Below are 24,563 nucleotides of genomic sequence, written 5' to 3' on the forward strand. Positions count from 1 at the left end.
CATCACGACATATAATTTCCGTCGCGCAAAATAATACTACGTCCGTATCCGGTTCCTGTATTTTCATGTTGTGTTCGGTTGTGTTCTACAGTTTTGGCTGGAGTGCTACAGCTTTACCGTGAAGAACCTGCTTCGCTCCGGTTTGGAGTGGGAGGCAAAAATGGCGTCAGTTCTGCAGCAAATGTTGGAGCGGGCCGAGATCACCAAACTTCCCAAAACCGTCCAAAATAAACTCGAGAAGTTTCTCTCTGATCAACAGTCTGAAATAGATTCTCTCAAATCTCAACATGAGCGGTTCAAAGTAGACAGCGGTGAGTCGCGCTGCATTTAACGTTTCACGGGCTCGTACTTTGGGACAACCAGAGTTAGCTAACTAGCTGCATAAATGAATTTTTAATTCTGGTGTGGTTCGTTTGATGTGATAATGCGATCTATGCTTACTTGCTAACTATTGGAAAGAACGTGCGTGCTGCATGTAGCAGAACGTTGAATGGGCCTTCTTCATCTGCCTAGCTAGCTGACTTCATCATTTATTATGTTCGAACTTTAAAGGTAGCTTTCTAGCAAGTCTATGTATTTGACTTTCTGGCGTTTGTTTGTGGCAGTATACACATTTAGTTGGCAAACCAGATTTAGAATTTAATCACATTGTCTACCAAGGGTTGCCGTATTCATGTCAGAATCCCCAGCCACAAACCAGTCACAGCTCTAACTGTGTGTTTTAATTAAATTTGCGCCAAATTGCCGGTTTTTCACAAATCCGCGACAATTCAGCTATTTTGACCAAAATCGTCGAACCTGGCAGCGCCTTTAGCAGCTCTAATATTGCTGTCCTGCCAGTATTGGATTGTGGGTGAATTTCTACACTGCGCTGTGCCTTGCCTAAAATTTACGATTGTCCAACACCCTCAGAACAACAGTACTTTGAACTTGAGAAACGTCTGGCGCACACCCAGGAACAACTTTTGTCGCAGACCCAGGACCACCACAAACTCAAAGAGGAGAACAGCTCACTCAGTAAGTACTATATCATGGATTGGTAAACGTGAATTTATTTTCACCTAAAGACACCCATGTGTCACTGTCAGATTTGGGGTAACCATAAGGTGTGAGTTAAAATGTGCTCTGTTCCTGCAGATGAAGAACTGACCAGTCTGAAAAGCAAGAACAAAGAGCATGAGACCTCTGAGGAGAAACTTTCTTCACAGCAGGTGGAGATTTGGAAATCAATTTTGATCTGAATTGGTAAATGTTTGCATAAACATGCACAAAGTGCGAGCATTTGAATGTTTTTGTTTTTTTCTTGCTCCCTATTCTGTAGACTGATCTATCCAAAGCTAAATATGAGCTTGAAGCAGAAAAACGTGAACTGGTCCGAACACTGGAGAAAAAATCGCAGGAAGTGGAGCACCTTAGCGGTATGGGATTATCACGGCATGGAAGCATTCTGCGCTGCATGCCATTAAGATGAGGAATGCTGCCAGTGGGATTACATGATGAGATCGTGTTTGCAATAAGACCAAAGTAATGTCATGTTTTTCTGTCATTTTCCTATGGCAGAGGACCTGAAACGCCTCAGTGACAAACTGTTGGAGACCAACACGGCCAAAATGGAGCTTCAGTTGAAACTGGATGAGATCCAGTCGGCCGAGGTCTCTGTTAAGGTGAGCCCCTTGGAATTTTCTCCCGCTGGTCGAAATGCTTTGGTCCATCCCAGGTAGAGCTTTCCTTAGCTTTCCTTCTAAGGATTTTAGTTGAATTTGTTTGTGTTTTATGCTCTTTATAAATCACAAAAAAATTTTGGTTGGTTGAACCTCCATTGTGGCTGTGTTCCAGTATCGCGAGAAGAGGCTGGAGGAAGAGAAAGACCTCCTTCAGAAACAGACAACATGGCTAAATGCAGAGCTGAAGGCTAAAACTGAGGAGCTTATCTCTGTTTCCCGGGAGAAGGGCAACGAGATCCTAGAGCTGAAATGCAACCTGGAGAACAAGAAGGATGAGGTACTGGGCTTATGCTATTGATTCGTATATTTCTAGGCAGTCGGATAATCCTCGTAAAAGATGTGCACTTTACTATTGCTGAGCAGAAGACAAGCATGACATGCAATCATTCTGGGATCATACTGTGTCTGCCGTCTCACTGGACACCCATAGAAGTTGAAGTGCTGCTACTGGCACATGTCAGGGATTACGGTTTGTGACAAACCAAGAGCAGGGGATGGGGTAGTCCACTAAGCAAGCTCAGAATTTCAAATTCATGCTCATAAAAGAATGATCGTGCAATACTTTTTCCATATTGGTAACTGTGGATGTTAATAGCGCTATTAATTAAGTGTACATGCATTCTGGGTGACGTATCCAGTTGAGGCACTTGGTCGACTATCAAGAATGTAAAATGGCAAGTTGGGTGCAAATGTCCTTGCACCTTCCTGCACCACTGCAAAATATCATTGGCAACTGCTGTGTTTGTGTCACTGAGGGCCTTTTTGCACCTTTAAAACAGCCCTTCAGTTTCAGCCAAGAGCAAACTGCATTTAGGGGAAATTAATGTGACCCCCGCCCCCCCGTTGTGCAGGCAACAAGGCTCCAGGACGAAGTCAACAGCCTGAAAAAATCCAATGAGAACTTCCAGAAGCAGGTGGAAGACTCCATGAAGAAGCTGAAAGAGGTCGCTACAATTTTTCTTTTGGTGTTTTAGAGTGATGTATCTTGTAATGTCATAAATCAGTAAATTATTTCTTGAATTTCCCTGTGAGATTACCTAGCGCTGCATTTGTCGTTGAACGGTGAATACAACATATTTATAAAGATTAGAAGCACCAGTTGTTGTCACATATATTGGAAGTTGTTAATGTGTTTGGGGATGAATAAAGTTTTTGTGTTGTATTTTAGGTCTAAGCCATGCTTGTAAATACATTTTTCCTTTTACCACTAAAGGGGAAAGACCGGCAGTCTGTTATGGAGGAAAAGTTCCGCAATGAGCTGAATGCCAATGTAAAGCTTGCCAACTTGTACAAGGCAAGTGCTTTTTGATGCCCCATGTGGCGTGTGCTGTGCATGCGCTGTGTGTGTGTGTGTGTGTGTGTGTGTGTGTGTATGTGTGCCCATATCTCATCAGTCCTGGGTCATGGTTAAGTCCTTAAGTCCTGAATTGTGTACATGCATCCCACTAGGGTGCAGCTGCCGAAGCAGAGTCGAAGGTTGTGGAGCTGAACAGGGCCGTGGAGGAGCTGCACAGACTGCTGAAGGAGTCAGGAGAGGGTGAGAAACTATCTGTATCAGGGTGAACCAGTTTAAAAAAGGACAGGCAATAGCCTCTCAGTAAATTTAATGGGTGGCTAGCACAGTGAGGATGCAAACAGCTTTCCCACTGCATAGCAATTTGAGCCGTTCCAGATCTTACTGATAAGTTAGCGTATTGAGTGGAATCTACTCTATACGATCACCTGTTTCTAGTAAACCTGCATTGCCTCAGACTTCTATGCCTTGGCAGTGCAGTTTCCATCCCTGGACAGCTATCTAAAGCTATAGGGTACATGACAATTGAATCCTTATAATTTTAACAATCATTTTAGGAAGACTTGTGCTACTAAAACACTTTCCCTGGGTTTTCTTGCCCCATGAGTGCTCTTGCATGTTTTTATTTTGTCCAACAGCCAACAAAGCCACTGAGTCACGACTGGCGGAGATGACCAGCTCAAAGGAGGAGGTGGAGGCGGAGCTGAAGGAGAAAGTCCGAACCATGCAGAAAGAGCTGGACAACGCAAAGGTGATGCTCTCCGACTCCAACCGGAGAGGTGAGTCCTTCATTCAGAAGCCGCCGTCCAACCAGCTTTGCGCTTTTATCCCTACTTCCCGTCTGGCGGGAGAGGGGGCGGGAGTTGGTAACCCATTTGCCTCGCGTTGAACAGGAGTCGCTGTCCTTACGGAGGAAGAGCTGACCGACCTGTCCCCGACCGCGGCAGCCGTGGCTAAGATCGTGAAGCCTGGGATGAAACTAACAGAGGTACTGAATCTGTTGTTTTTCTTCCCCTGGGTGGATTTGCTTCCCTTCTCACATTAACAAAACTTACATTACGATGATGCATTGAATCAGGTTAGATAATGGATGGATGGAAGGACTCTGCGATGTTCATGATCGTTGTCCCTGCCTCCCTCCCCCGGTCACCCTTCCCCAGCTGTACAATGCCTTTGTGGAGGCCCAGGACCAGCTGCAGCTGGAGCGGCTGGAGAACAAGCGGGTGAACCGGTACCTGGACGAGATCGTGCGGGAGGTGGAGACCATGTCGCCCGTGCTGAAGAGGCAGCGCGAGGAGTACGAGCGCATGCAGGGGTCCATGACCAGCCTCTCCACCAAGCTGGAGCAGGCCATGAAGGTGAGGGGGCGCGTGTTCGCCTAGCGTTAACCTTGCGTTAGCCTAGCGTTTGAGCGCTGGCAACCCGTTTAGCAGAGCCTTTTGTCCTGAACGCTGCCCCACGGCCTGCCGTTCCAGGAGATGCACCGCCTGCAGAAGGAGGCGGACGAAGCCAACAAGCGTTCCTCGACCCTGGAGAGGGAGAACCAGAAGTACGAGCTGCAGCTTTCTGACCAAGCGCAACAGGTTGGTCCACGTGTTGTCCGCTGGTTGAACAGAGCAGGTTTTTTATCAAGCTAGGACAAGCCTGTCTATATCCTGGTAAACACTAAGCTAAATTGGAGCTAGCCTCGTCAGTTTTTGTCAAAACATCTCTCAACCTAGATTTACACCCCTCTACATATCTAGAATTCCATCTAGACTCGGGCTTGTGCTCACTGGGTTGATTCAGAAGTGTGAGCATTAGCTGCAGGAAAATACATCAACTACATATAGCCTGAATAACAGATAGAGGTCATGTTGAGTTGATAATTAGTAGAATCAGGTGTGCCAATTTAGGGTTGAAATGAAAACCTTCAGGGTGATAGATCTCCAGGAACAGGTCTGGGCTGCCCTGGTCTATAGTCTTGGCGAGCCAATTGTACCTCTCCAGATCTACTCTGGTAAGGCTGATTCCAGTTCTGAAGGGGGGCTGAAAGTGTAACGTTGCTGCCTCAGATCCGTGTGCTGCTCCTGGAGCTGGAGGAGGCCCGAGGGAGCCGCGTGGTCCGTGAGGGCGAGCGCGAGGACGTCAGCTCCGCCCACATCAGCAGCAGCTCGGAGGCGACCCCCCAGCGTCTGATCACCTTCCGCAGCGTGGAGGAGCTGCAGCAGCAGAACCAGAGCCTCCTGCTGGCCCTCAGGGAGCAGAAGGAGGCGCACGAGAAGGAGAAGGCCGCGTCCACCTTGTCCAGGTAAACCCAGTCGGCTGTTGAGAGTTGAGCTCGCAATCCACAGTGTGCGGTTAGGCCAGAGTACTTTCAGCCAAATTATTACACCAAATTATCAGACCTGGGTCAAATACATATTTGTTTTGGATTCAAATACTTTTCTGTGCTCTGTTGATCTTGCCTGGTGTAATTGAGCCTGCCAATATGACCAGAAGGCGGGGTTTACACTTTTTTTTTTGTATTTCATTGGCTCCAATAGATCAGACAAGATCAGTAAAGTGTAGAAAAGTATTTGAATCCAAAACAAATACGTATTTGACCCAGGTCTGCAAATTATCATGTATAAGGTGATGACGTGTTAGAGTTCGGGCAACCCTGTTGTGAAATTGGCGGGAATTACCACTGCACTTTTCCGCTCTCACTGCTCGCAGCAACGTGGAGCTGGAGAAGAGCTTGGAGGCGACGCGGACCGAGCTGACGCAGCTGCGGGAGCAGCGCAGTCACCAGGCGCAGCTGGCCGAGTCTGCCGCCAGGCAGCGCGACATGTACCGCATCCTGCTATCCCAGACCACCGGCGTCAGCCTCCCCGGCCTCGGTGAGCACTCACACCTCGCGACAGAACAGCGCCACCTGCTGGACGGAGGTCCTCTGGGTTAATGCACATAGGGTTCAGGTTATGGTTATACAGTTATCCTACATTACATCTTAGGGGTCTTTTGGCGTGGACTTGTCATTATTGTTACAAAGTAGGTGCATTGATTTATTTACGTATACAGATTTTTATTTTAGCGAGATCCAATATGCAGCCCAATACATCTTAGTTTGTCTGGATGCGTATATCTTGTGTTGTGTTTCTGAACATCTACCCGTCCAAAAACTCTGTTTGGAACGGTCTAGTTAAGATTCATTCAGTCAGAGGCACTGGTTACTGTAATTACATGAAATAGTCGATTGTTCCTGTGTTTGATTGTGGATGGGGCTCTCAGTGCCATGTGTGGTGACCCTCTGCATTTTTGATCCTGTGGCACGTTGGTCTTTACGGTCCCCCCTCTCGTTCCCAGATGGGGCGGGCCCTGTGGGCTCCTCCCCGGGCTCCGCCTCTCGCCCGTCCCCGGGGGCCGTTCCCGCCCGGACCATGCCCCCGCGGGCCGCCGCCGCCGGGTCGAGAGAGGCCGTGGAATCCAGGGCCGCGCTCAGACAGGTTAGACCCTCCAACTGCGCAGCCGGCAACCCCAGGCTGAGTTCATCAGAACTTTGAGTTGCCTTTAGAAAAGGTCTTTCAGCAAAACGCTTTACAGTTAAAGGAGGGAAGCTCACCTCTGCCACTGATGTGCAGCATCTGGCTGAGCTGGAAAGGGCGGGGTCATTAAGCCTGTTAAATGTATTATTTGAAGAACGGTCTGTAGCAATTGGATCTAGACATCTAATCACTCCCCAGTTTAATAAGCTGAATAACCCACACTCTCTCAACCTCAGGCATTCTGTGGTGAACATTCTGTGTGAAATAGCTGCTGTACATTTCACAGTGAGGTGGGTGGGGGCGTGGGGTGTTAGGTGCGCGGTGTCACACATTTACATTCGTTCATTGAGGTGTGTTTTCCACCATCACTGTAAATGCTTTTTGAAAACGAGAATTATGAAAGTGCAATTTCTCATGAGGGCATCTTCTGTTAAAAACCTCTCTGAAACTCAGCATAGCTCTGCCAGTTAAGCTCACCGAGTAAATGACTTGGGAACAGAAAACTGCATGTGTTACTTCAAGCCACCAGAGGGCAGTATCCAACTGCAGAATTGTTTTTTTTTTACATTTGTGTATCACCCAACAGTGATTTTCTTGTGTTTCTTCATGTGGAGCGTATTTCTGTTAGATGTCAATATGGGGGTATTATCATGTTTTTCAATTGTTTGAAATTGGTTTTGCACTGAGGAAACGTAGATTATCGTTCGTTCTGAATTGTTGGTAATTATTTGTTATAATTGTTGATGTGATAATAGCTGCAAGAGGCCTTCAACACTTACAAGAAAGAGAAGTCAGAGAATGACAAGATTCTCGACGAGCAGAACGAGAAGCTCCAGAAGCAGGTCTCCGAATTCCGCTCCCAGAATGCAAAGCTCTCCACCCAGCTGGACTTTGCTGCCAAACGGTAAGCAGATGTGTGCCACATAGATTTAAACAGACTGTTACGGCCTCATATCACTGCATGCTTACAGAGTCAGAAGGCCTCCTAGTCCACCGTACACTATTTTTAGGAATTATTTGTGTGCTTTAAAAACTTTATTTACAAACATTTTGTTCAAGTGTTATGAAATTAAACTCCATCAAAAGTAATCAGTTACACCAGGCACACACAAAGGATGTAGTACACACAGGATAGGTTAGAAAATTTCTTCACTTTACCAAAAAAAGCCCTTTGCCTCCCAGTTTCATTTTAAATTTAATTTTCATATATGGGATATTGTTCATAGCATACAAAAACTGTTTGGGCCAATCTAAAACATACACTGAAATTGAAATGATGTCACAAAACGCTAGAAAGTTTTTTGTGCTAAAACACACAGTGGGGTTCTGGCGGTTAATTTCTCTTGTGGCTGTGAGCAGGTACGCGATGCTGCAGGACAATATGGAGGGCTACCGGAGGGAGATTGCATCCCTGAGGGAGAAGAGCCAGAAGATGGGAGCCACTAGCCAGAAGCAGGAGCAAATCATCCACACCATGACACAGGACCTGCGGGCAGCCAATGAGAAGCTGGCTCTGGCTGAGGTGAGGGGTGGGGTTTGTCAGAGTGGGATTCCCACTGGTCCTTGAATGCTTTGCGCTTAGAATGTGTAGTGCAAGGTAAGGAAAATCCAAACTGTAATAAATTCACTCGTGCAAACCTTCTGTAAAATAAATACTTATGCATGTAGGGTTTTTGGAAGTATTTGAACATTCTCTGTTTCACTCTCCCTCTCTCCATCAGGTCCGAGGGGAGAACCTGAAGAAGGAGAAGGACATGCTGAAGATGGCGGAGTCTAGGCTGAACCAGGAGAAGGAGTCCATCATGACCGAGCAGCGAAGCCAGAACTTACTGCTGACCAACCTGAAAGCCATCCAGGTACACGGGTCCATTACAGCCCTGTGTGGATCTGCTTAAAGGAAGACACAAGTGTGTACTGGCACAGCGCTTGTGTTGGATGGGGAATATCTTTCCAGATTTCAATGTTATTTAAGAAAGCATTTTTGTTATTTTTTTATTTGCCCAATCCATCTTAAATAAGTATAATTTGTACACTGGGGCAAAGCAGTAAAAAAAAAAAAAAAAAAGAAAGATGGTGGACTGTGTGGCACAGTGCTACAGGGCATCCAACATTTGATTCCTGGGCATAATAGTCTCTGGACTGTGATCCCTCTATCTGTAACCCACTCTGCTTTGCCCTCTGAGTAAAGTGCAACACATACACGTGGACTGCCTGCTCCCCCTTAAAAATAATTAATAATGCAATGTGAATTAATAATCAAATACCAAGTAAAAGAACAGTTCGCTAATTATTTGGCATACTTGTGAACGCGTGCTCCTGTCCCCCTCATCCCTTCCCCGGACAGCTGACTCTGGAGCGCTCGGAGGCCGAGACCAAGCAGCGGCTGAGCAGCCAGATCGAGCGGCAGGAGCGGGAGATCGTGGCGCTGAAGAAGAAGCTGGAGCAGGAAGTGGAGCAGAGGCACGCGCTGGGCCGCAACCAAGACGTAAGCGACCCTCTTCCTCCCGCCCCCGTCCGTCTGGAATATGGGGGGGGGGTGTGTCCCTGTACCCCGCCTCTCCCCCTGCACGGTGCCAGAGCCGTCTGACTCAGCCCCCTCCTCTGGTGCTCTTATTACAGACTCAGCTGCTGAATGTGAGGAGGCAGCTGGAGACCCAGAATGCATTGCTCCAGAAGACCAAGGACCTGCTGAAGACCACAGAGCAGCAGAACGCCACCCTGAGGCAGCAGCTCAACAGCGCCGAGAACCAGGCGGTGCCAAGGCCGGCCAACGCCCCCACCGGCCCCAGAGGTGAGTGGGCGGGGCGCCTGACTGTGATTCACAGGGTGTGGCTTAGTGTAGAAGCTGAAGCACTGAGACTGGAACTCAAGCTGATTCAGGTCCCGTTTGAGGATTTCAGGCATTGGAGAGAGCTGTTTAATCTGAACTTCTAGCTGTATAAACGGATTGTTTGAAATGAAAGCATTCTGTGCTACCCAAATGGGTGTCTGCCATGTTTCAATGAATGAAATGTTTGTTTATTTAGTCGGTCCTCTAATTTATGTTTAATTCTCATAGTCTTCTCTGAAGGGAGCTATTAAATTGTAATCTACACCCCTAATACAGCCTTGGCTCAGTTGCTCTTGGCCAGCTTTTGTTTTTAAGTCATTAAATTGCTTTGGTGTCAGATGACCTCCAAGTGTTTTCACAGTGTTTGATGGGTTTATTGCTTATGTGCTTGTAAATATTTATACGGACTAATTTTAGAAAGCATAAGACTTGAATCATACACTGGTCATATACCACAATGAAGCATACAGTGGTCTTAGAGATAGTTCAGAAACTATTTTTGTTCATGTTTCATTGAGATTCATAAAGCTATGGCCATATGTTTTTTGTCTGAATATTTGGACATGAAGACAAAAGTAGCTTTTTGTGAGGTGAACGCGTGTCACTGACCCCCATTCTGTCGCGTCCCCCCCAGGAGCACGCTCAGTGGCGGCAGATGACGTGGAGGATCTGCGTTCCCGCCTGCGGCAGGCGGAGGAGCAGAACGGGGACCTCCGGGAGCGGCTGAGCAGCGCCACCAAGAACGTGGAGCAGTACCGGGCCATGGTGCTCACCCTGGAGGAGTCCCTCAGCAAGGAGAAGCAGGTAGGTCTCATACCGTCGCTGGAGCCCAGGTTCGTACCTCTGAAGGCCTGGGCCTGGGGTCTCATTTGCAAAATGAGCAATAAAATTGTATCTCAAAGAGTGGCTTATGTTGACGTGGAAATGATTGTATGTCTAAGTGAAGTTTATACGAGGTGAAAGTTAATTACCTGCTGGTTATGTGGAGGTACTGCGCGTTTGAGGGCTGCACACTAATCCCCGAAGTGCGCCGTGTTCACGCTTTAAGAATAACGTTCTCCAGCGGTTTAGCGGGTGAGCTGCCGATGCTGTCGTGCACAGGCAGACTGCTCTTGCTCCAGTGATCAGGTGGTTGGTGTAAGGTGACAAGGCGGGGAATTCCCTTCCCACTGAAACCCTCCTTCGCTGAGGCGGACCGTGGGCCGGTCGGCGCAGCACGGGGCCTGATCCAGCGCTCTTTCTTCCCAAAGGCAACGGAGCAGAACCGCTCCTCCATCGAGGCCAGGCTGAAGGAGGCCCAGGAGTACCACAAGCAGCTGGAGCAGAAGCTGATGGAGGCGGAGAAGGAGAAGCAGGGCCTGGAGGAGGAGAAGCGCAAGGCCGTGGAGAACATTGAGAAGCAGGTAGCACAGCCAGAAGCGCCTCTTCCACTGGGGTCTTCAAATCAAGTAGAGAAATTGTCTGTGCGGCCTTCTAGATGTCTGAGAGAATTAATCTGTTTTCTTTTTTTACAAAATTGATCTCATCTATCTATCTCTTAAGTATTTTTCTCCCACTTTCACGCAGAAACATTTAATGTTTAACGTGGGTGTGTAAAACTGATTCCCTGGAGCATGTTTGTCAGTTCTGTCCATCCCGTTTTGGTCTGGTATAACTCTGCTTCAGTTGGACTGACTGACGTTGCTCCTCATTCTGCGACTTCGTTAGGTGAACGAGCTGAAGAAGAACCTGAGGAACATCCAAACGGAGCTCCAGGACGCCGTCCAGAAGGCGGCAGCTGCAGTGACCCAGGAGCAGCAGGCCACTCAGGACAGCCAGCAGCAGGTGTGCGGTCTGGCTGAAAACAGGGCGTGACCACCGCACGCTCTCTGCACTATCCACACGGCCACCCCCTCAATTCCGTCTCTATACTCTAAATCATATTTCAGCTTCAGTGGCATAGACAGAATTTCCAAAGAATATGTAACCGACCGTTTGCTTTGTTCAGAAAATATGTAGGTGGCCCAGCTGATATTTATGCCCCAAAAGTTGTGCTAAGAGCCCTAAGCCTTAAGCCGGGGGCCAGCTGTATATGTGCTCTGTAAAATGGATCCTTTTACCCAGAGGAGCTTGCCTTAAAGGTTTGGGTTGTTTTGGCTGCAGATTAAGCTGGCGGCGGAGGCCCAGAACAAGTATGAGAGGGAGCTGATGCTGCACGCGGCCGACGTGGAGGCCCTGCAGGCCGCCAAGAAGCAGGTGCTCCAGGTCTCGCAGAACCGGCAGCAGCTGGAGGAGAGGGCGCGGAAGGCCGAGGCGCAGCTCCAGGAAGGCCGCACCTCCTGGGAGCAGCAGGAGAAGAAGCTCAAGGTAAAGGTGGCGTGTTCTTCGCGACGGAGCATGTCAGCACCGTGATGGATTATATTATTAACAGAAGAAGTACATGTAGAACTAACAAGGGCCTGATCTTGGTCAAAGCATTAATAATCTATAGAGGTTTGCACTAAATATAAAACACAAGCAGTAAATATCCATACACAATGTAAGCACAGCTTCTGCCATGCAAACTAGGCCTTTCATACAAACGTGTTGCTAATAATAAAATCCAGCAGGAGTTAAATGAGGTGAATAAATGTTTTGCGCCAATAAGGGGAGGAAGACTTAAATAAGAAAAGGGAAAGCTTATTTTTTAATTAAAGAAAGGAATGGGGCTTGGAAATAATGGTGTCTGAAAGTTGGGAGATAATGGTGTCAAGGACAGAACCGAAGAAACCAAAGCGAACAGGTGGGAAGTACCACAGTTAAGCTCCACAACAGGAGGAGCTGTCAAAAATGGATAAAAAGGAAATGGAAAGCCCTGGGGATTTCAGAGTGTTTGGGGAATGATTGGATGTCTTGTCTTTGCATTATGAACGATTGTTGTTCGTATTGATCTGTGCAGATCAGCCCGGGTTCTTGTATGTAATTGTTGATTCACCTACAGTAAATCCAGTTGCAGCAGACTCTGTGGATTGTGCATAATTTCAAAGAAGTATTCAACAATGTGAGGAGAGCGACCCCGGTGTTTCTGGCCAAGGCCGGGGCCTGTTTCTCTCCCCCACAAAATAATAATTTAAAAAACGTATTAAAAAATTATGGCTGTTTATGCGTGAATACAACCTTGTGGCCATCGCCCCTGAAGTAGAATGAAAACAAAAAACACAAAAACTTTGGTTTTTGAGGACACTGCATTATCTGTATTGATTTTATGAGCATTGTTCATTTCCTGAGGTGGAAGGCCAGGCTTCCAGGCCTTTGGTTTTGATGGCGACCTTCAGCAGTGAGGCTAGGCTGCACTCTCAGTTGTACTCTTCCCCTTCCCGGTTAACAGGAGGAAGCCAACAAGCTGAAGGCCCGCGCAGAGGGCCTGCAGAGGCAGAACACCATGCTCCACCAGCAGATCGAGAACCTCCAAAAGAAGATTACCTCGTCCCTGCAGCAGCAGGCCACCAAAGACTGCCCCCCGGGCACCTCCCTGAGCGAGGAGGGCAAGTCGCACGAGCAGATACTGGAGATCCTCAGGTAAACGGGCTCTCTCCGGGCCAGACCTTACTCGTGACCACACGGTGGGTTACTTTCGATTCAAGAGCGCCCCAGTAAAACGTTTCCCCCCCCCCCCTAGATTCGTTCGGCGGGAGAAGGAGATCGCGGAGGCCAAGTTCGAGGTGGCCCGGGTGGAGAGCCTGCGGTACAAGCAGAGGGTGGAGTACCTTGAGAAGGAGCTGAAGGACATGCAGGAGAGTCTGAACTCTGAACGCGAGAAGCTGCAGGTGAGACCGCAACGCCGCTGGAGAAATTTGCGCTCGCGTTTTACGGTTCCGCAAACTTTCATCTAATTTTGGGTCGAGCTCAGAATTTTCTTCAGCCTGCCTGGATAGCGAGAGTGAAAAAAATCAGATGAGGTGTGGAATTCATGTGTAAGCTTCTCACATTTCTGAGTACTGTAAATAGTACGGTTAGAAACTGTAGTTTGTCTAGCCTGGACCTGCTAACCCTGGGCTGATTTACACGCTCTGTTTCATCACAGGTGACCACAAAAGCTTTGGCCCAGCGCGACCAGCTGATGAAGAAGACTGAAAACATGAACGTCTTGACGGAGACGAACAAGATGCTGCGGGAGGAGAAGGAGAGGCTGGTGCAGGAGCTGCAGCAGACACAGGCTAAGGCAGGGATCTGTAGTGTTGCACCGAGAGTAGGAAACAGGCAGGACACAAGTGCTCAGAAGGGCATTCTACCAGTTTAGAAAACTTGCCATAGGTTAAACTAAATGACCAGAAGAAGGGGTCTCCGTTTATTGCATTGCATATCTTTTTTGGTATTTCAAATGTATTCTTTCAGAATACATTTTTAAAAGAAATTAACCCAAGCCTATCTGTCTTGAGTAAAAAGGCTGTTGGTTAGCCGACAGTGTGCCGAGTTCTCAGCCAAGCACCAAGTCCCTTGGGACGAATGACGGGGTGCCAGTCTCTGGTATTGACCTGTGGAAGGCCTTCCGTGCCCCCGCCTCCCTCTGTGCTAATTTGAGTTTGGGTCCCGATGTCCAGGTGCGTAAGCTGGAGGCGGACATCACGCCCCTGCAGGAGTCCAACGGCGAGCTGAGCGAGAAGAGCGGCATGCTGCAGGCCGAGAAGAAGCTCCTGGAGGAGGACATCAAGCGCTGGAAGACCAGAGCTCAGGTCGGCGGCCGCAGCCTTTATGCGTTGACCTTTATTTTATTTTTTTCAACTCATCTGCTAACACCCGTCTGCAGGCTAGCTGCTGCACCTTTTGGGGATTCGTCCTGTTTCAACTCATTCGATTTCACATGGTCGTCTTTAACTCTGTTGGAGTTGACGTTGGGCTTGACGTTGAAGTTACTGTTGACGTTGGAATTGACGTTGGGGTTGCTGTTGCAGTTACGGTTTCATGTTGGAGTTGACGTCGGGCTTGACTTTGAAGTTACTGTTGAAGTTGGAATTGACGTTGGGGTTGCTGTTGCAGTTACGGTTTCATGTTGGAGTTGACGTTGGAATCGCTGTGTTTTCCCAGCACCTGGTGAGTCAGCAGAAGGACAGTGAGACGGAGGAGCAGAAGAAGCTCATCTCGGAGAAGGAGGCGCATCTGAAACGCATCCAGCAGCTGACCGAGGAGACGGCCAGACTGAAGGCTGAGACCGCCAGGTCTGTGTGGCTTTAACATGCTATTAATATATTTATATGTACATACACACACACAAGCACATACACTGGGAGCATTGAAGCAGTGAATATTGGCACAAAGGTTGTTTCTTCTTACCCCGCTCAACTTAAACTGCTTCTAGTGCTACAAATGAAAAGGTGCATCTGGCAGTGTGTCTTTTTGTATTGCAAGTGCTACCATTGGGCTGGATTTATCAATGCTTTAGTTAAGTTGTGTGTAAATTTTGTCATAGGCGAAATCTAACTAAAGATAATTATACAAAGTACAATGTAAGTGCTGGATGGAGGTACATGTAACATGAAAGTGGCACAGGAGGTACATGTGTAGTATGAAAGAGGGGGATTGAAGCGGAAAAAAATTATCCCAGATTGGGATTGCCCTGCAGAGTGGTGATAGTTAGTCCAGGTATAGTCTGAAGAGATGAGCCTTCAGACCATGGCGGAAGATGAGCAATGAGAGAGTGGTTCATAGAGGAGCGGGGAATTCCACCTCTGCTGCAGCAGAGCAGAATGGTGTAGGATTTAATCATGTCCTGTGAGTAGGCGGGGCCTTTCCTGTTTAGAACATGATCCTGGCATCGACGGGTAGCCAGTGGAGTGACCTCAGCAGAGGAGTGACCTGAGAACTTGGGGAGGTTGGCCGTTAGTCGGGCAGCAGCATTTCAGTAGACTGCTTCCTTGGAACATTTCTCCTGTTTTTATATGGACCCAGTACTTCGTTACACTGGTCATATCATTGGAAAGTGTGACTCGTTTCTGTTTAATGTTTACCTTGCGTGGGAGAATCTATGTTTTGTAGGCTATCACGTCATTGTTCATAGCACCGGCTACTTCCAGTTTTAAGCCTTTCAGTTGGCCTGTCAGTCTGTCCCCAATGTTCTACTCTATTTTCATAAAACATGGAAAGCTGTTTGAGGCAACATTTGTTGCCATCATTTCAAAATCGGGCAATACCAGCCCTCTGAACAGACTTGGAGCAAAAGTGTTTTTACCGATTAATTGAACGCTCCAAATCAGACAGCTTTGGGAAACATTTTATCAGGACCATCAAAGTTAAGCCAGATACCTTGTATCTTGTTAACAATTTTAGGTGCAGTGATGCAGTTTTATTGGAAGAATTTTTAATTGTCTGCTGTTTGAGAGGCATCCCTGAACCATGGATCTCTGGGACTTGGAGTGAACATTGCTGCTGTAGAGGGGTAATTCATTTTGTTTCTCTTTTGCCTACAGGACCCAGGCCTCCATGACCACGGTGCAAAGCCAGCTGCAGAACCTGCAGGAGAACCTGGGAAAGGTCACCACAGAGAGGGAAAAACTCAAGAAGGACGTGGAAGCCAAGGCTCTGGACATCCAGGAGAAGGCCAAGACCATAACACAAGTCAAGAAGATCGGCCGCCGCTACAAGACGCAGTACGAGGAGCTCAAAGTGCAGCACGACAAGGTTCGTTGCTGAAACCTTCCCCCCTGCTGTTAGCGAAGAGCATAATTTGTACTGCCCCCTACTGGTTTCAGATTGAGCCACGTCAGGTGGGTTACGATTTCAGGCTGTCATTGTGAGGTCAAGACGACAACACGAGATGGAAACAAAAGCCAGTTACGGACCCGCCTTGGAACTTTGTGTCACACCTCTTTCCATTTATTTTTTGGCTAATGGTGCAAAAACACGTCTTCAACTGTCTTTCTGTCGTCCTGTTTTTCTCCCCATCAGCTGGTGGCGGAAGCCGCTGCCAAGCCAGCGCAGGAGCAGGAGGCGCAGCAGGCCTCCGCCCAGGAGATCCAGGCTCTGAAGACCTCCCTTAGCCAGGCCGAGGCCCGGACCAAAGACCTGGAGAGCCAGGTGGAGAACCTACAGAAGGTGAGGTCACTCCTGAGAGACAATGGCCTTTTGACTTTAAAGGTCTCCTTTATTGCACAGAAGGAAAACAGTAAAGGGAGATCTGCAAGTTTACAAATGACAAGCAATACAAAAATGAGATGTACAGTAGTTTTATTTTGTGGCTTAGAAATTCTAAAGTAATTATGCAACCTCTTACCTGTATTCAGTTTTTATGGAATAGAAGCAGGATGAAGAGAATGGTGTCATCACACAATACTGGCAAGAGTTCATTCAGTTGTTTTTGAATCTGTAAAACTCATCACTAAAACAAATTTTGAGCTTCTGGAATGTTCCAAAAGAGGTTTTATTTAACACCGTTGTGTTTTTTTCTTTTTTTTCTGTGTGTGTGTGTGTGTGTATCTGTGGGCATGGACATGGCCATGTGCCTGTGTGTGGTAGACCGCGGGGGAGCGGGAGGCGCAGGTGAGGAGTCTCCAGGAGCAGGTGAACAAGGCTCAGCCGGAGCTGACCCGCCTCAGACAGGAGCTTCAGGAGAAGTCGGCGCAGGAGGAGCAGCTCCGCCAGCAAATGGCAGAGAAGGAGGAGAAGACCAAAAAAGCCTTCCTGGGGGCCAAGCAGAAGATCAACCAGCTCAACGGTGGGTGAAGCCCCGCCCCCCGACAACACGCTCCGCCTCCCTGGCCGACCGCTTGCGGCTCCCCCCTCCCTGACTCCGCCTCCCTCCCTCCCTCCCACCCGCAGGTGTGAAGGAGCAGCTGACGCAGGAGTGCGAGGAGCTGAAGCAGCAGAGGGAGGAGCTGGAGGTGCGGCTGAGCGCGCTCAAGTCGCAGTACGAGGGCCGTCTCTGCCGGCAGGAGCGCGAGCTGCGTGACCTCCGGGAGCAGCAGGAGCGGCACGGCGAGCAGCGGGACGAGCCCCCGGAGCAGGGCCCCAGCAAGGTGACCTGAGATCAGCGTACTTCCTCCCCAGTCTCAATCACAGTGTGAGAAGTATGGGTTCCGATCTGAGACGTTTGTGGTCTCATTCGCAATTGTGGGAAATGGGGGCACTGATCCAGGATCAGTTGTTGTGGATGACCTGTGTGAACGTGGGAGGGGCAGCGTGAAGGCTGGCTGTTCTGGGATCAGGATGTGTCACACTCACTGGTCTTTATTCTGGCAGACTCAGGAGCAGCAGAGGCCAGCAGAACAGAGGCAGATGACCATTAAGACCATGCCAGCAGCTGACAGGAGCAGGTAAAATAACCAAATATATATATTTATGCACAATATTACATAATATGAAGTTCCTCCACCCATTACTTTCAGAACAAAAATTCTTATCGGGTTATACTTCTTTTTCTTCTTGTTATTATTCTGGAGAAAAATCAGCAGTCCTGGTCCTGTTTTGTTTGTCTTGGTTGCTGAGCACCTATTCCGCCCTATTTTTTAGCTGGCTTAAATCGTCCGTTGTTATTCTTCCTGTTCTTATTCCGCTGACCTGCCTGACGCGTGCTGCGTGGTTCTGAAACAGCGCGAGCGCTTCAGAGCCCCCGACCGCCAACATAAAGCCCACCCCCGTGGCAGCAACGCCCAGCAAGCCTCCGGCCATCCCCGGGAACAAGTCCACCCCCAGGGCCAGCATCCGGCCAATGATCACGCCGGCCACCGTCACCACGGCCACGCCCACCGCCACCGTCATGCCCACCACCCAGGCGGAGGCACAGGAAGGTGCGTCTGTGCCACGGCCAGGTTTCCTCCCATTCGGGAAAATAAAGTCATGACTCTTTCGATGGGCGCTTTAAATGATTGGATGATGAAAAGCTTAGCGTTCATGCTTTTTTCTTCAGGTTTTGCCCTTGGATACTGATCCTGGCCCACGCTCAAAGTGGTGGGGCTAGGATTGAGAATGACGGCGTTCAGTTTTGGAAATAGTGGGGCCGTTTATATATTGTACTATTGATGCAACATTCCTGATGCAGCCAACTGCAGAGATGTGTTCTTGACTTTGGGGGAACGTTCAAGTGACCTTGAAAGGATTTGAAAAGTGCTTGAATTGGTGGCTTAGGTCAGCAGGAGTTTGGGGGGGGTTCAGTGCTGTGTAGGCTTGGGCTGTGGAGATTTAAATGCCCTTTGTAATCCCCCCCCCCCCCCCCCGGATTGCAGCGGGCCAGTCTGCCGAGGGCCCAGTGGAGCACGTGATGGTGTTCGGCAGCGCCAGCGGCTCGGTTCGCTCCACCAGCCCCAACGTCCAGACCGCGCTGCCGCAGCCAATGCTGACCCAGGCCACCGCTTTCGTCCAGCCCACCCAGCAGCAGAGCCTGCCCCCCGCCGCCGAGCCGGCCAATCAGGAGCCGCCGCCGGGCGCCATGGAGACGGTGCCCGGCAACCAGGTGGAGAGACCCTCCACGTCGTCGGCGGTCTTCAGCACAGGTTTGGATGCGAGCTTTCCCGCGATCGGGCTGTCTGCAGCGCCCCAGCTGGCTGCTTGTAGAAGTTGTTTTCACATGTTTGGTGATTTGAAACCGGGGCGTTTATCTGCTGTATCAGTGGACATTTTGGCTGCCCTTTTCACCTCTCTCCATGGAAACGCAGGGAGGGTTTGGGAAGTTTCTGTCGTGTTTCCCGGCACTCGGAGAGTTTCCCCGCCTGTTTTCCAAGTCCAACCGGAGCGTGTTGTGGTTTCAGCTGCGCCGGGTTCCTCTGTGCCCAAGAGGTCTCGCGAGGAGGAGCAGGAAGGCACCGGGGAGGCGGAGGCCCCGGAGGACCCCGCTGACGCGCCCATTCCCAAAAAGATACGCGTCACCCAGAGCGCCGTTTTGACTCTGGAGGTGAGCTTCACGCTCATTCTCACCCACGTAGGGGCCTGAAGATGACCCCCCCCCCCCCCGTACAGTCTCTATCATGGGTCATATTTATAATGAGTTTGGGGAATAAGCTGTCGACTCTGTTGGAAAATGGTGTACAGCCGTAATGCTTCTACATGCTGTGTGCTTAAGGTCCAGGAGGACGCGGCTGCAGACGATGGCCCCGACGTCGAGGCGGAAGCTCCTCTCGAGAGCCAGGAAGCCCCGGACGCCAGCCAGGTAAGGGCCCGCTCGGGGGGAGGGGCTTGTTTCGGGCTCTGCCGGCGGGGATGGCGCGCTGACCCTCCCTCCCTGTACCCCCCCCGCCGGGAACAGCTCTCGGACGACGAGGAGTACCCCGTTCTGATCGACGGCGACGACGTGTCCCAGTCGGTCCCCGCCGAGTCGTCCGAGTCCCGCCTGAGCGAGCAGAACTCGCCCGAGAGCCGGCAGCACAGCGTCATCGTCATCGAGACCGACAGCGAGAGCGAGGAGGAAGAGGAGGAGGAGGACGAGGAGGAGGAGGGAGCTGAGCAGGTACGCCTCGCTGAAAAGTGTTCTCTGCCTGCAGCTTTAGGTAAAGGGCTGTCTCATTTTTATTATTTATTTGCTTTGATGCCCTTATCCATGATAATGTATGTAGCTGCAGGGTTTACTGCCTTAGTTCAGGTTAAGTACCTTGCTCAAGATGAAAATGGCGGTGCCACACCATGGATTTGAACCTCCAGGTTCGTGAACAATATAATATACCTGACCTTTGCTTTTACAGAACCAAGAAAGTACTGGCTTGTGTACATTTTCAGTCCAGACGGATCTTAGTTTTTAACTGATTGTTGAAATGCACGTAACTAATGTGGCTGTGTTGGTTATTAGCTAGTTGGCCATTGTGTGAGGGTCACTGTCGATAAACCCTCTTGTCCCCCTTGCAGGAGTACCCGGAGGAAGAGGATGAGGACGAGGACGAAGACGATGACACGGGGATGGGGGAACAGGCGGAGGAAAGCAACGAGGGGAGCGGGAGCGGGGACGGCGACGAGCCGTACGACAGGGACGCCGCCGAGGTGAGAGGTCGCATTCCGCACCGTCCCAGAACTCCCTGCAATAAAAGGGAAAACCGCGAAAAAAGCGTCCCTGCAGTTGTCTGGCTGTGCCATTGATTTTGAGTCTGTGAAGTGGGTAAATGACACACGATGGATGAGTGGCAGACAGGATGGATGCAGGATGGTGTGTTATGCGTATCCATCGGTAACCAGCCGTCCTTTCTGGCTGCTTTCACCCCGCAGGGACCCGGGGCCACCGACCCCGGCGCCGAAAACGAGGGGAGCGCGGGGCCCTCCGACTCTGGCCTGAAGCAGCCGGACTCCCAGAACGCCGGTACGAGATGCTCTCATGTGACAAACCCCAGCCCCGCCCCGCCCCGCCCCGCCCCCCTCCCCCTTGGGTTTTTTCTTCTCTGACCCCCCTGTTGTGATCGCAGGGGAGGGGAGCGTCGGCCCCGCGGAGTCCTCCTCCACCGACCCGCCGAGGGAGCAGCAGCCGCCTCCCAGCACCGCCGCCCTCGACCGGCAGGCCCCCCGCCTGCCGCAGTCGCCACGGAGGCCGCCTCACACCCTGCCCCCCCGGCTCTACATCCAGCCCCCGGCCCAGGAGCTGGGGCCGCCGCCGACTCAGGTACCTTTTAGCATTTCGGGTAGGGTCTGTTCATTTAATCGGCCACCAAGCCGCCTGTAAATATTGAATATTGCTGCTCGACGCCAGCCGCCTGGCTTTAATCGTGCGAGCGTGTGTTCTGTAGAAGCTGTGAGTGTCGCCGTTTTGGTGCGCCGTGGTGCTCATTTAGCGTCTCGCCCCTTTAGCGACAGTCTGCGCCGATGCGTCGCCAGTCCGTCGGCAGGGGGCCCCAACTCACGCCCGGAATCGGCAGCATGGTGAGCCCGTCGCGACGGACCCCGCCCGTACCGCGCCAGCCCCCCCCCCCCCCCCCGTTAAACACCACAAACACTGCGACCCACGCGCTTACTCAGCACCGCACATCTCTCACCGCCAGCGGTCCGCGGGGCGTTTATCATTGCCTGAACCGCGCCCCTCTGGAATTTTCGGAATTACATTACCAGTCGTGCGGTCTGACCCAACGGTGACCCCTCCCTCCCTTCTCCCTTTTCGACAGCAACACTTTTTCGATGACGACGATAGGATGGTGCCCAGCACGCCCACGCTGGTGGTGCCACACCGTACCGACGGCTTCGCCGAGGCCATCCAGTGAGTACCGTCTGCCCTACCTCACACTGACTTTTCATTCACAAACCTGTTTTTACACCCTCCCCAGAGAGACAGGGATAGCGCACCGACCAGGACCCTGACACGGGTTTTACTTTTAATGATGTATGCTAATGATGATAATGTTTATGTATACGTTATGTGCTGAGACCAAGGACCACAATGGAAATAAGTCTGTGACTTTTTGTGCTTTCCTTGATAATTTTAGGATGCATGACTAGCTGTAACATGTACTTTAATAATTGTCAAATAGACTAAACTAAACTAAAATACACACGGGGAATTGGTATAACGACTTAAATTTGGGAGGAAATGGCAAAAAAAGAGAAAAATCTGTTTTTATCATCCTTGAAGGTCATGGCTGGGCCATTCAAAATTTTGTTTCATTTTGACAATCATTGCAATCACCAAACAGTGCTTTCCGAGCTATTTTTGTGAAGGCAACACACATTTGGATTTATTTGTCAAATTTAAGTGCGAATGTTGATTGACTCCAGGCCAGTGTTTCTAGTCTGGCGATTGGTTGTACTCCCTCAGCTTGCGCGGGGATTGGTTCTGATTGGTCCGCTCTGTTTGGTTGTGCTCAGCTCGCCTCAGGTGGCCGGTGTTCCCCGGTTCCGGTTCGGCCCACCGGAGGACATGCCCCAGGCCAGTTCCTCCCACTCTGACCTGGGCCAGCTGGCGTCGCAAGGTGGTACGTGCTCAGCGTGCATGTGTGTGTTTTGAATGTTTCGCTGTCAGTTGTTGAGAACTGCGATAACAGTGGAAACCGTTTGGCTGCCAAATGAAACACACAATCCCAATGTTTTGAGGATGTGTTGAGGACTTCACCCAGTAGATTGCTGACTCTAAGGGTTGCTTGTTTACTGGTTGTTCTCACTGTGAGCTCTGAAAGGGCTGTACTCTCAATTTCTTGAAATGTGAAAGGTTATTCCTAAATCTCCTCTGGAAGCCTGGGAATGTGAAAGGTTATTCCTAAATCTCCTCTGGAAGTCTGGGAATGTGAAAGGTTATTCCTAAATCTCCTCTGGAAGCCTGGGAATGTGAAAGGTTATTCCTAAATATCCTGTGTATGTCTGGGAATGTGAAAAGTGTTTCCTACATCTCCTCTGTAATTCTGGACATGAGGTTATTCCTAAATCTCCTCTGTAGGTCTAGAAATAAGAGGCTATTCCTAAATCTCCTCTGTAGGTCTGGGAATGTACGAGAGCCCACTGTTCCTCGCCGCGCATGACGAGGAGTCCGGAGGGCGGAGCGTTCCTACCACGCCCCTCCAGATTGCTGCCCCAGGTACACACAGATGTGCATAAACTGAACCACACACACACACAGACCATTTAACTGCACGTGATCAGTCATGGAAACACAAAATTGTGGTCGCGAGCTGCCCCGCATCCCTTTTCGACGGGCTTGATCTTAAATGCCTTCCAGAAAAGGCAGTAAGCGTGTTAAATATTCATTCTTAATGACCACTGCATTACGGCCACTCTCGGAGAGTCCCATTGGCGTAGTTTGTTGGGTAGCCTATAGTCATGTGGTGCCGTTTTTGCTGTGAGACGGTGTGTGGTGTGTGGTGAGGGTCTAAAGCGCCGCACTGGGTTCATCTCTCGCAGTGTCCGTCTTCAGCGAGAGCCACCCCTCTGACGTGTCAGAGACTGCCTCTCAGTCCGTTCCTATGGTGACCACGTCCACGGTGGGCTTATCAGTGCCTGGGGAGGCCGTCCCCGGTGACGACGGCGACGAGGTCTTCATGGAAGCGGAGAGCGAAGGGTGAGTCAGGAGGGCATCCCTACATTGTTTAAAAACTGAGCTTCATGAGAGCTGTACTTTAGAAGTGCATCTTGCGAGCCCTAGACTCCAACTCCCATCAGCCCTCTTTTTAGTGATATAGCCTCTGGCACTTTGCTGTTCGCTCACACAGCCCGTTTCCTTCCAAGCAGGGCCAGTGCTGAGGCCTCGCTCGACAGCCAGCCTGAGGTTGAGTCAGCCCAGCCTTCTGATGAGGCCAGTCTCCCTTCCACCAGCCAGGAACCCACATCCAGCTCTGCAGGTATGGAGGCTAGATGAAACTTCCAGGTGTGGTGTGACTGGAAATCTCTATTTTTCCCCCTTAACTTTGTTTTCCTTACACTGGCTTTTCACAGTCTTTTCAGAATAATCAAAATTTGGGGGGGGGGGGGGTGGAAATCAATTTTGTTTGGGCAATGGGAACATTTTGTTTCGGTTCAAAAGGTGAAAGAATGTTAACATAGAAGATGTTCAGTTCTGAGGTGAATGGAAATGACTGTACAAAATAATTAACTAAGTTATGTCAGGAGAAAGGTTGTTTGTGCACGTGCTATGCAGTACGTGCGCGCACGCAAACTGTTGCCACAGTAACCTCCCACTCCCCACCCTCAGATAGCAGCGGCGCACCCAAACCTGCCAGCCGGCCTCTGGCTCAACACCAGCTCCCCATTCGCCCGCCCATCAGGGGGAGACAGATTGTCAGGCGAGGTGAGCGAAAACCGCCACTCAAAACCACAGGGACGGCTTTTTAGGATCGTTTAATTACAGTAGATTAAGCCAGTCTGCGCAAAGCGATGCATTTTTTGGAAGCCTCAAGGAGAACGCATCCATGGACCATATTTGATTCAACGTCCGGTGATATGTGTTTCGCAGGCTTGGTTAATGGGATTGTTCTGTGTTTCACAGGAATTGGCTTCACAAGGGCAGGACGAGGCCCCTTTTCCAGAGGGAACATGCGTTAAGTGAAACCCACCAACATGTCCAATCGTCCTTTCTAAGGCTGAATAAATGTGTTTTTAAGTTCAGATTTTTTTTGTTGTAAACAGATTGCCCGATTATGCTGAAAAGATGCTTTTATCGAGTGCTTGTGAGCGACGCTACAGAAGCGGCATTTCGTTTTGTTAATAAAAGTTCAGAAACTTGGAGGCTTGGTCTGTGTCCGTTTGGTGGTGGGCAGGGTTCCCATTAAGGGTGCTTAAGTCAGCCTCTCACGTTGGCTTCATAAGAGGCAGGGCTCAAGTTTGTCCATGAGAAGTCCTTGTTTCAACTGTGCCTTTTATTATTACTCTGA

The 24,563-nt window shown here is 49.9% G+C and overlaps 1 protein-coding gene across 1 annotated transcript; it reads left to right on the plus strand.

Annotated features, from left to right (window-relative positions):
• The first annotated feature begins 35 nt into the window (after positions 1–35).
• On the plus strand, positions 36–24,415 carry tpra (translocated promoter region a, nuclear basket protein). Its single transcript, XM_064338578.1, has 51 exons — positions 36–311; positions 913–1,017; positions 1,138–1,211; positions 1,322–1,418; positions 1,561–1,664; positions 1,837–2,001; positions 2,576–2,668; positions 2,938–3,018; positions 3,174–3,261; positions 3,657–3,797; positions 3,912–4,006; positions 4,179–4,376; positions 4,494–4,601; positions 5,073–5,308; positions 5,716–5,879; positions 6,346–6,485; positions 7,280–7,428; positions 7,884–8,046; positions 8,246–8,380; positions 8,869–9,009; positions 9,144–9,315; positions 9,989–10,158; positions 10,605–10,757; positions 11,062–11,178; positions 11,497–11,700; positions 12,701–12,891; positions 12,992–13,139; positions 13,397–13,534; positions 13,914–14,045; positions 14,398–14,528; positions 15,777–15,987; positions 16,255–16,401; positions 16,822–17,020; positions 17,125–17,321; positions 17,545–17,618; positions 17,896–18,092; positions 18,528–18,794; positions 19,050–19,192; positions 19,361–19,447; positions 19,544–19,744; positions 20,137–20,268; positions 20,491–20,581; positions 20,685–20,878; positions 21,064–21,135; positions 21,375–21,466; positions 22,072–22,178; positions 22,676–22,774; positions 23,098–23,254; positions 23,425–23,534; positions 23,885–23,980; positions 24,179–24,415. The coding sequence occupies exons 1-51, from the start codon at positions 161–163 to the stop codon at positions 24,232–24,234; spliced, it is 7,113 nt and encodes a 2,370-aa protein (XP_064194648.1). The 5' UTR covers positions 36–160; the 3' UTR covers positions 24,235–24,415.
• Positions 24,416–24,563: the final 148 nt, after the last annotated feature.

The sequence above is a fragment of the Anguilla rostrata genome, chromosome 6, assembly GCF_018555375.3.
Source record: "Anguilla rostrata isolate EN2019 chromosome 6, ASM1855537v3, whole genome shotgun sequence".
NCBI lineage: Eukaryota > Metazoa > Chordata > Actinopteri > Anguilliformes > Anguillidae > Anguilla > Anguilla rostrata.